The sequence below is a fragment of the Podarcis melisellensis genome, assembly GCF_964234715.1.
Source record: "Podarcis melisellensis genome assembly, chromosome: 5".
NCBI lineage: Eukaryota > Metazoa > Chordata > Lepidosauria > Squamata > Lacertidae > Podarcis > Podarcis melisellensis.
Window position 1 is genome coordinate 43,816,783 of NC_138537.1, and position 12,415 is coordinate 43,829,197.

Below are 12,415 nucleotides of genomic sequence, written 5' to 3' on the forward strand. Positions count from 1 at the left end.
TTCAAAGTTCACACTTCGCCTTCCCCCAGAATAAGTGGATTTATTTAAGTGCAAAGCGGGGGAGCACTGCAGGTGTTTGTAGCCCATTTGCTTTTAAAGGTCCTTGACTGAAATGAGAACCTGGCTGTTACAAATACCATAAGGAAGCAGCAGGGAGAAAGGGAGAGGGAAGGAGACCAAAAAAGCAAGTGGTTTTCAGTAGAGGGTGGCTGCTGTTTTCATTTTTACATGGCTCGAGAGCTCCCTTCCCATTTTGCATTAAAAACAAGGGCACAGAAAAGAAACTGTACTGAGATAAAGGGCCTCAAAGGAGAGTGAACAAATGTTATACCTGGTAAGAGGCACCAGAGACTTCCAGGTACTTTAAAGGACCTTTGTGTACTTCAGCAAGGGCAACCAATATGGTGCCCTCAAGGTGTTGTTAGACTCTAACTCCCAGCAGCCCCAGCCAGTATGACCAATGGTCAAGGATGGTGGGAGCTGTAGTTCAGGAACCCATTGGCTACCAGTGAGGGTTGGCCCCAGCCCATTCCACTAACATGGGAGGTGGACAAAAGGGTCCATATCTGTCTATATCTGTTGTGGAAGCTAGATTTGATGACAGATGCATCCATTTTTAATGAGGAGGCATTTATCAGTTTTTCAGAGCAGATTGTTTTCAGTGGTGACTCTAATGTAACAAAGGCTGCATGCAGGCATACATTATTCCAGCAATGAGTCTGCTGTGGAAATGCACTCATCACGTATTTTACACATATGCAATAAGATTTGGGGTGAAATCTAGTCTACTTTAGAGCAGAAATTTGATATGCACAGCACTGATTGGCCATTTGCTGACTCAGTCATGAAGCCATGGTCCCTCCCCAATCAAAGCAGATTCTAAAGTTTAAATAAAGAGAAAGCTGTGCTTGTTCTTCCTTGAAGGTACAAATGTAGCCCTAAATGGGTTTGGAAACCAAAATTTGCAAAGGGAATTAACTGTGAACATGCCAGTGGGATAAAGCTGCACTTACTGTCCGATGGGAGCCATCAGAAACGTTGCTGGAATTTAAGGAGAATATGGCCCCCCTGGCCCCAACATAAAGAATTCCCTTCTCATCCTCTAGCAGGAGGGTAGTGTAGTTCTGGGCATGGCTGCTAAAACGTCTTGCAGTGGTCAAATCTGGGGAAACAAACACAGGCTGTTTAAAAAGCAAGACCACAGAGGTTTCTTGGGCACTCCAGGTACCCTGGAAGAGGCAGCTGAACTGAAGGCTCACTATTGTGCTGTCTGACATCTGTAAGATGGGAACAGAAAATTGCAAAAGTAAACCAAAATGCGAATCAAGACAGAGTGTGGAATTGATCACTTTCAAGGGCCTGCAAAAATGATTTTCAAATATTATCCAATATATGCAGCAACTTTGGAAGGGGGGAAGCCTTTAAACCTTTCCATGGATAAATATTTAACCCAGAGATTGAAAAGATACAGACCCTGATCTTCAGCTCAATTACAGTAAATCAGAACACTTGGATCTTAAAATGAAGGGCAGACAGACCCTGCTGCATGCTTAATTGGTGGAAAGTCTCACTGCATACACTGGGGCTTATCCCCAAGTAGGAATGTGAAGGTTTGTAGCCTTAGTCCCACTACTGACGTCAAGAGGGATATGTAGAGGGATCAGCCCATGTGTTCTAACTTAACTTGTTTGTGCACCAGGTTGATAATGTTCTTCATTTGGCCAGAAAGGAAAAGATATTGTGAAGCCTCTTGTCATGCTGGCAATTCAATTGAAATCATGGGTGGAGAACACATAGTAATTATTTGAAATAGTGAAGTTGTCCGATATGGCTCTGAGCTGTTGCTTTAGGAGGACGCAGACCTGCAAGGCACCCCAATAGGCAGTACACTTTTTTAAAAAATCTCTAGACAGTATACATATTGAAAAGATAGGTACTGTTAAGAACCAGTCCCCTATTAGCATTGCAAGTTCCTTGTAAGATAAGGCAGCTCTCAGTTTTCCCACAGTTCTTGGGGTTGCCATAAGAACATAAGAAAAGCCTGCTGGATCAGGCCAATGACCCATCTAGTACAACATCCCAGCCTCACAGTGGCTGATCAGATGCCTGAAGGCATCAGCATTCCTCCTCCACCCACCGCCTGTGGTTTCTAGCAACTGGTATTCAGAAGCATACTGGAAGATAAGGGAGGCATGAACTGCTACTCGGTGTTTCCTCTCCTCTTCATAGAGAGGGTGAATTTTGTTAGCAGAATGTTACATTTCTCAAACCCAATGCATTTCAAAATAAGCCAAATAGAATTTTTATAATGCAATAATTTGAAATTTTAAATGGATTGCTACAAAGAAATATAAATATATATACACGTACATGATTATGACAAAGGGATATTGTGGGGGGCCCAAAATCTTAAAACATTTAAAGAAGCAAACATAACTACCAAAAAGATGTCAGGTTTGAGGTGTTTTTACAGACTTAACAGCTCACTCCTACGCATGTTGACTCAGGAGTCCCATTGTGTTTAATGGTGCTTACTCCCCTGGGAGTGTATTTAGGGTTGGCGCCTTGAGCTTACTTGGGAGTCAGTCCTAATCAACTCCATGAGCCTTACATTAGGATAAGCTTGACTAGGATCATGCCATTAACCACAAAAACAAATTAAACAGAGGTTCTAGCTAGCTGCTTAATATAAATCCCTCATAAGTTTCAAGTTGTAAATCAAGCTGCCCAAAACTGCACAGCTCTCAATGTTGCCTATGCGGTAGTCATTCCTTCGGCTGGGTCAAAAATTACTGAATGGCTATTCCCTGGATCAACATTATAAATTAATGGCTAAAACTCCAAATTGGGCAGCAAATATTTTGAGTACGAGTTCACCTTGCTTAGATTGGGAGTATTCCTAACTGGCCCAAATCTATTTACTAGATTTCTTTTTAAAAAATAATATTTTATTAAAGCTTTTTCATAATATAGTAAGATAGAAGAAACTAAGGGGAACAAAAACAAAAACAGAGAAAGAGAAAAGAAAATGCAGAGTTCTCTCTCAAAGGTAGTTAATCCTTGTCTCACCCAGGAAGTGGTGGACCCTCTCACCTCTTACCAGGAAGCTTTCCTTTCTTCTCCCAGTCTTTCACATGAAGAAGTCTTCCCTTCCCTGCCTCTCACTAAGTATCCTTCCATCAACCATCTACTGTGGGTGTGGGGGTGTGGGGGTGTAAGTAATCTTTGGACACCAATAAGAGCCCAGATCAGAGGACACCGAAGGGGGGGAGAGAAGCTGCACCTTGTAAGCATAGGGACCTTTGCTCAAAAACTAAACTCTAATTTTCCTCCATGTTTATTATGGGCATCCTTACTAGATCTCAATGCCTTCAACATGAATCTTTTTTTAAAAAAAACAGGGCAAAACCCCACTGCTGGCTTGTTGTCATGATTGATCCAGTATCTGCTGCATCTCAAGTTCCCATTAAAACTGTTTTACTGTGAGTGTGATGACATCTGAAACTGCTTTTCATTTGAAAGATTGATTGAGTTCTGTGGGATTTACTTCTAGGTAAGTAGACACTAGGTAAGTAGCATTGCAGCCTAGATGTCTTCGCCAACACTATCTGGTCCCTTAATTTAGACCCCAGAAAGCACAGCCATCAAGCTGTCATGTTCTGGGATCCCGGGAGCTGGCCATCCACCCAAATACCCCAAGTGTAGTCTAAAGCAGGCAAGAACCAAGGTTCAGAGCAGCAAACAAGAACCAAAGATAGGGTTGCCATATTTCAAAAAGTGAAAATCCAGACAGAAACATTGTTGACGCATGGCAACCCTACCAAAGAGGCAACTATATAGTCCAGGTAAGGCAGAGTCTTTACACTAGAGTCAAGTGGCTTAAACTAAGGAGCTAGTTCTGAGGCTAGGGTATTAAAAGGCCTGGTGCTCTAAGACTGACCCATAGAGTCAGCTGACTGGATGTCCAGATTAGTGCTGCAGCCTTGAACTCCACAGTCTGCCAGGCTCATTAAAGGAATTGAGCAATGGGGAGCAGGAGGTAAGCTGGAAGCCCTGGTTTGACACACACACACACATATACACACACCCCTGGACTTCAGCCTTAATGCTTGCACACCGTGACCTGTTCTGGTTTTTCGTCTCTCTCTCTCTCTGGCTACCTCATGTCCCAAACTCTTCTGTTGTGGGTATCAATCAAGAGTTTGAACAGGGCATGCAGAAGAAATGCAGTCAGAAGTTATGCTCTGTGTAACAGTGAAAACTGATTATGGAAGATTCCTTCCAACTTACAAAGCCCATATTTTTCAAGGGGAATTTCAAGTATACCATGGAAATGCATGTTTTCAGGAGCCGAGGTGTGTGGGCAAGTGAATGAAAGGGAAGGTGGATAAACTGAATCAGTATCTGACTGCTTGAGAATGCGAGTCCTCATTCCCTATGGGAGCACTGAAGGAAGCAGAAAACCATATATAAATATACTGAGGCAAACCGTAATACACCCAGAGGAATTTAACCCTAGCCTTGTCCAAGCTGCAGTGAAAAACCAATTGAATTTCCTCCGGTTGTTATTAGAGCACCACATTTTTATAGCAAAAGCACCCCTTTCAGACAAGTGCCTAAACTCCTACTGAAAATTGATCAATATTGTGTTCCAACCCTTCTTATATAGCCTGCTATTAAGTGAAAATGAGAAAGGGGCACATCCACACTATACATTCACAGCACATGGCTTCCCCAAAGCATCTTGGGAATTGTAGTTTACACCTCACAGAGCTCCAGCCCCCTGCACCCTGCATTACAGTTCTCAGGGAGTCTTTGGAGGAAGCCATGAGCTGTAAATGTCTGGTGTAGATGCAAGCAGAAACTGTGAGCAAATAGTGTTATATACTTTGCCTTGTAACATGTAAGAAAATGCTTCCATACATTCATACAACCATATGCAGTCCTGTCTTCTTCCACACAATCACACTGAGCTAAGGGAGGTAAGACTTGCTTTCCAAACCACAGTCCCTTGAGGGAAGTCAGGGACAAACCAACAATCTTGATTGGGACACAAATGCCTGAGGCAGATAGCTGCCTCGATAGTAAGTGCTATTTATATCCCTTACCTAGAACTGCTCAGGCTGAGTCACCAGAAGGCCAGTTCTGAGCAGGGATGGCAGGCTGGGAGACAGTTTGAGGTCAGGCAGCGAGTCCTGAGCCCTCCCGCTTTCACAACCATCATTTCCCCTCCCCACTCCTGGTCATTTAAATGCCTGTGGCAGAAGAAGGTGAAAGGCACTTCTGGCTTATCAGTGTTTTCTCTCCCTTGCAAAATGCCAGTGTTTGCTCCTGATTATTAACTAGGCTGCAGTAAAAAGAAGTCACAGCTGTTTGGAGGTTAGAAGGTACCATGTCAAAATAAGAATAATACCACTCAAAATTCAGCTCAGTTGGAGAGGTGCAGCTGGAAAATTGTGTTTATTGTTGTTTATGATGCAAGTGTAGTAAAAATCTGCGAGGGATCACAGGAGCGTGACAATGACAATGCTGTTAGAATGCAAGATCTGCGAGAAGAAAGTGACAGAAATTGAGCATTTAAAAAAAAAAATGAAACCCAATTATCATGCAATAACAAGGAGCCAAAGAATCTTATTTGCTGGTTCACATCTAATTTAATTCTTTTCTATCACTTGATGACTTGCAACCAAACATGTGAACTGATTCCCTTTGAAAACCTCCATATTGATGTACTATCTGGGATGGCTCATTCACATAGCTTCATCATCAAATGACACATGTACACATGTGAACTGGCCTTTTGACATTGGTTGGTTTATTACACTTTACTTTTTGTGTGATCTGATTCATAACCTGGGAGGGAAGGGAGCTCAGCAGGAGAAAACAATGTCTTCCAAAAAGTCATCTTGATGCAAAGCATGGGCTTGTGAGCTGCACTTCTTAGCACCATTCTTCTATTTGCCAGTATGTTAACAAAGGGCTTGCCCCACCCCGCTCCAATTCATTTTGCTGAACTATTTCAGCATTGCTAGAAAGAATCCTTAGCATATGCTGGAAACTGAAAGCAACAGGAGGAGAAGAGGAGTATTTGAGCAAAAAATAGCAAATTGTAACAGAGACCACTACAATATTTGCATTTTCATTCTATATACTATATTCTAGTTTCTTCTGTTAGTCAGCAAACTTTGTCAATCTGTGTCTGCAACTGTTATCTGGAACCTCTAACTTGAACCCACCCCACCCTTTGGCTTTGGGAGCCTTATCAGAAGCTGCTGCAGGAGAGGGACTGTGAGCAACATTATGAGAGAAGTGCTTCTAGGACTAAGGTGAACCACAGTGAAACTCCCTTCTTACTTTTTCTATTGGATGCAGCATGTTGTTTAAGCAATCTTGTTATACTGATAGTTTTTTATTTTGTATGTTTTTGTTTTGCCATGTTATTCCATCCCATTCCAGGGGTGGAGCTCACTGAACCTCCAGATGTTGTTAGATCTCAACTCCCAACAGCCCCGATCATCATGGCCAATAAGCAGGAATGATGGGAGCTGTAGTCCAGCAATAGGTTTGCCACCCCCGGTGCTCCCAATTATTCAAACAGTGCTCCCAATTATTCAAACTGTGTGATGTTTCTGCCATGTAATCCTAAAGCAGTTCAGGGCCATGTAACTGCAGCTGACCCACTCTTATCTGATGAGTCAGGTGTTTACCACAAAAGGAATTCACAATAGATAAGATTGCACCAGTGTCTTAGCAGTGTTGGTGTGACTCTGGCTTATGTACAGATTTGTACAATTGTACACTCCCATACTTTTCTCTGTGTATAACTGTATCACCTGAAATTTAACATTTCACAAATAAAAAAGGGGATATTGGAAAAGGAAAACATGACCATAGTTTATCAGATACAGCAGCTTTGAACACTTATTGTTATCAGCATGGGAAGTGTTCGGCCCAAGATTTATTATTTATTTATTTGAATTCTATATTGCCATTCATCTGATAATAGGGCAGTTTACAATATAAAACCACAAAAATATACAGCATAACAAAAAATACACCCCTCGGGTTTTAAAGACCATACAGACAACCCCCCCCCCCCATTTATGAGTTCAATATGTGCATGAATGTGCACAACCACATCGTGCCAAATCCAGAAATGACCCGAAAATTCACAAAAAGGGGCAGGGTGTTTGCAGTCTTTCTCAATGGTGTTTCAAATATACACGATTCACTGACACACACGATGTAGCTAGCACCTGTAATTTATTTAAACCATAAAGGTCAGGATTGCAGAACTTATGGTCCTGTAGATGTTGTTGAACTATATCTTCCATCATCCATGATCACAGATTATGTTGACTGCGGCTGATGGGAGTTGGAATCCAATAACATCTGGAGGACCACAGATCCTGATGGATATGTACCCTTTGTGCTGCATCATAGACCATACACTGACACGATTTCCCTTATTACAGGTAATACTCAGTAGATGAAGGGATGAATGTGTGTGCAATGTGGACCTGGCCAGCTTGACATGAATCATATACACAGCAAGCAATGACCTCAACTATACAGCAAGTGCGGGCATAACCTAAACTGCCATAGAATGTATATTTATAAATACTTCATCTCTTCCTGGAAAAAGATGATTTTGCAGAAAGAAAAATGGAGCTTGAGATGTATGGACATATCTCTAGTTTGTCCCATCAAAAGAATGGGCAATTTTTCCAAAAGGTACACTGGTACCTCGGGTTACAGATGATTCAGGTTACATACGCTTCAGGTTACAGATTCCGCTAACCCAGAAATAATACCTTAGGTTAAGAACTTTGCTTCAGGATGAGAACAGAAATCGTGTTCTGGCAGTGCAGCAGCAGGAGGAGGCCCATTAGCTAAAGTGGTGCCTCAGGTTAAGAACAGTTTCAGGTTAAGAATGGACCTCTGGAATGAGTTAAGTTCTTAACCCAAGGTACCACTGTAGATGATTGGGAGGGCGGGAGAGAGAGATTTGAAACTCTCTGAGCTCATCCTGGAACTTTAAGCAAACAATCATTTTATTCAAATGGTATACAACTTATGAAAACACCAGATCTGTTGATGGGCATGAACAATGGCAGTGAAACTGTACATGAATGAGGCACAAGACAGGGAAGGCAGACCAATCACTTCAAATTGTAAGGTGTTTGCAGAGTTATAAGCCTTAATGACTAAACCTGCCTACGTAGAGCAAATAAATTCCCTGAGCAAAGCTTAAATGTTGGAGTCACCTTCTTGGTGTTGCGGCAGCCCTACCTTGAGGGGGATCAGATCAGTGACAGATGGCAGGTACCTGCCTTTGAAGTGTCATTGCTGTGCCAAAATGCAGAACTGCAGGGTGAGCCTCAGTGGGGGGAGCCACAGCCTCCCTACCTCTGAGAGAGAGTTAGCTCCAGCTTTGAGGGAGAATGTGATATTCCCCCCCACACACCTGTGCTGCCACGAGGAAAGGTGACACTCAAATTGCTTTGCAAGTGGGAAGCGTTCTGCTGGATGCCCTTTCCAGCCTGTTTCTCAGTCATTCCACACAGTTCTCCTTTCCAAGGTTGCCTGAACTGATCAAATCTGTAGCTCCGGATCATCAGTTCCAGGCCTCTGCAAGACACTCAGGTTATTAATATTCTTTGAAGGACTTTGTATGCACATAAAGGAGCCCCTCGCAAGAATAGCAGGGTTTTCTAGGAAAATAATCTCCCACTTCTAGGGAGAACAGAAAACCGCACAGACTGCATGGGGTCAGTGCCGATTAGAGTTCACACCTGAATGTCAGGATCTGCCCCACAATGAGCATTTGACAGGCAACATTTGTATGGGCATCAGAAAATCTGTACAGAATATACGTGCCTGGAAGCATAATGAATAACACTACACATGTACACAGAGAGAATTGCTTTGATAACCTTGATCAATTTGTGGGATTTTGCATATTAGTATCTTTGCTACAAAGAACCAGCCATACTGTTGCTGCAACTGTAATATTTATTTATGAATGGATAAAGATTTAAATTGTTTATATGAAATTATTTATAAACAGCAGAAGAGCTATGTGTCTTACTAAAATGTCACTACAGAAGCACTCTTAAAAGATCCAGCTTTATTTTAAGGAGAGAAAAAGAATGCGGAAAGGCAAATGGTCACATGAAAAGTGGTGGTTTTCCTGTCTCCTTAAGCATCTCCCCAAAAGCTGAACAAACTGGGATTTTTTTTTATGTACCCAGTTTTAGGAAAAACTGATCCAATAGCTTTCCCTGATTCTGAAAGGGCTTTTCTTACAAAGGGTCCAGACTCAGACATAAATGACATTACATAACAAAGGACATTGGTGGAGACTTCATGGTGCATCCCAAGTTCAGTTAATTTAGTGTCGTGCCAAAGGTTGAAACATAGGAGACATCGGGATATCTCTGCCAATACAGATATTTATGGCAAGGTGCTCTCATCCTTGCTGAAATGGGACTTCTTAGGGAAGGCATTAGATGTATTAGCTATTGGACTGCATTTTGGAATTAATTGGGTCACAGTGTAACCACCTCCTTGTGACTGGATGTACCTCCAGTTTATACCAGCGCAGCCTCACACAATAAGGGCTTCCTGTGATGATCACATGGTATTCTCTCATTATTAGAACAAAGCAATTCTGGACATGTGCAGAGCTCCAGTTGAACCAACCTCCTCTGTAAGAAAGGACAGGCAGAAGCAGCAAAGTATGAGAAGTGGCTGGTTGAATCCGTAATTCAGCTGAACAGTCCACTTATCCTAATCAATGTTTATTCCACACTGCACAGCTAACCTATTCATCAGCATGAGGATAGGGAAGGGTGAAACTAATCCAAATGTCAAGCGGATGAGATCTCCTTAAACAGACAAATGCTGGTAAAATTTATGAGCAGAGAGCTCTGTTCTCAGTACTGGCATCAAAACACAAAGGGGAGTCTTGCCTACCATAGAATCTCTCTTTCCCATGCCCTGAATGCAAGCTTACTTTATTCTGCTGTCCAAGATGGAATGGAAGTGGCATGGAATAAGCCAGACCGGTAGTGGGAGTAGCCCTCTAAACAAATGGCTCTCATCCACCTCCTTGGTTCTGGGTGAGATGTTGGGGGCAGGGGAAGATGGCTGCTAGCAGCTGTAGACTGAAAGAATGCAACAGTGTGTGACAAAACAACACCAAAGCATGTGAGCAGTCCAGTTGTCAGTAAAAATAAATGTGTATAGGCAAGAGACGTTGAGAAGGGAAACTGTGAATTTTGTGGATTTACAAATGCAAGTATGGCAGGTAAGCACAACATCTCCACTACTACAATAAAGGCTACCTCCCTGTCCCCAACCTCTGCACTGTGCTATTCAAATGATGTCACTCTTGCCAATTTGAGAACTGCTTCAACTCAAACAGGGCTAAGGCTTCTTCTGCATGCATACAGATACAGAGGCATGCCTAAGGGTTAGATAGGTGGGCCGCCACCAAGGGCACAGACCCAGAGGGATGCAAAAATCACACCTCTCCACTCTGGCTCGGAGTGGTTAGGAGAACTCCACCCGCTTGCGCACTCCCCGGGCCACTCCTCTGCTGTTCTGGGCAGCCAGGTGAGGCACACAGGCTCTTCCGGGCACCTTGGCAGAGGAATCTGGTCACCGGCATGGGTCCTGCAGGGCCCCCTCCACAGTTGACTGGTGTTGCTATGAGAAGTGTGAGTGAGGCACCCAGCAGGGCTCAGAGGGAAGAAAGAGGGAGAGAGTGGGCATGAGTTGCAGGAGGAGGGGGGGGGGGAAAGAAACCAGAAGGGAAAGCAGTGAGCCAAGGGAGGCAGGCAAGCAGATGGACGGACGGACCAATGGAGGAGGAGGAGGAGAGGTGGAGCAGAGCAGACCTGATCCTGATGGCTGCAGAGGAAGTCATTGGCAGAGCACGAAAGGCAACAAGAATAAAGTTTTTTGAGTTTCTGGTACATGGTCTCTCCTGGCTTCAGAGGTGCTGATACATTTTCTTGCCGAGGGGCAAAATGGAAAGGGAGGGAGCCTAGGTACGCCTCTGTACAGATAACAAGTAACATGCAACAGATAATGTGTAAATATCAGGAAACCAAGTGCTACCTGTCCTCATATATGCATAAGGACCACAAGAAACAGTTATTTGCTATTAAAAAGACGTCTTGGTGCATAAAGCATTCAGCCTGCAGCAGAAGTGAAATCCCAGTTTATCTATCCATTTGAAAATAACCTTGAGCAGGCCCAACTTGGTTTTCTCAAGTGTAAACAGGAAAAAACGAACTACTACTACTTCGTAAGGCAACTTTGAACATGTGTGGAATAAATATGAAATGTTATTTTTTTCAGGTTCAGTGCTAGGGTGGAACCTTAACATATTAACTCTGATAAGCCAAAACTCTGGTGTGAGAGTAAGCTCCAAACAGATTTAACTTCCACATAAAGTATTTAGCACCATAGTGTAACTATTTGATCCATGAAGATTTTTTAGTATTATCTGTCTGATCCAAGAAATCAGATGCTCTGGAAACACAGGGATGGATGGAAAGACAGACAGATAGGGGGGGGAGAGAGAAAGAGAGAGAGCACCTTCTCTCTGAGGCTCAGTTAGAACTTGCAAAAGAGCAAAATGCTCTGCCCTCTGCCTGCAGCAAAGGAGGAAAATGGCTGCAGGGCAAGTTAAAAGCTCCTACCATACTGGGAAGCAAGAACAAAGTGAATCAGAAATTACTGAGGATGATGCAGTGCTGTTGGAAAAGGAAGCTTTTAAGAGAACAATCCCAGGACTTGAAAGGAGGTTAAGAGAGCTGCTTTCTCCAGTAGAGTAGAACAGAGACTTGGTCCTTGATTTAACTGTCTGAACAAAATCTATCACATATGGAAGTGAGATGCTGAAGCTAAAGCCACGTTTGATGCAATATTAAGCAACCACAAAATGGCTTGGAGAATGAATCCTATAGGTACATTAATTAATGCAAAATATTTGTTAGATTTGTGCACATGCACAAGCTGCTGGTAAATAATCCTATGTATTAGAACTATCCACATATCCAACCTCAGCTCATGAGATAACCCAGACGCATGCTGTGTCACTTGGGCAGAATATTTTTTTACATGCCTGCACACATGGGATGGATTTCTGAAGCTTATTGGTAAAGCCGAAATGTCACAGTGGAACTGGCTCAAAGAAAACAGCTTGAAGGCTTTCTTGAAATATAAATAAGCCCATCAATACCCTTCTGAAATAGAAACTCTATTTTTTAGATACATAGCCAGAGTTATGAGTGGGATCCTGTTACATGTAAGTCACATTGGGTGTAGAGCCCTGCAGAGAGCAGAATTGAACCTCAACTAGCTGAACCCCCTCTCCCCACTCAATGGATTAACTCTGAGA

The 12,415-nt window shown here is 42.9% G+C and overlaps 1 protein-coding gene across 5 annotated transcripts in view; it reads right to left on the reverse strand.

Moving 5' to 3' along the window:
- The window catches only part of SEMA4G (semaphorin 4G), a 94,295-nt gene that overhangs the window by 23,594 nt on the left and 58,286 nt on the right, over nt 1-12,415 (reverse strand). For all 5 annotated transcript variants that reach the window (XM_081912271.1, XM_081912275.1, XM_081912273.1 and 2 more), the window contains one exon: nt 1,014-1,162. In XM_081912271.1, the coding sequence (XP_081768397.1) occupies nt 1,014-1,162 (149 nt within the window). The remainder of the gene's footprint in view (nt 1-1,013; nt 1,163-12,415) is intronic.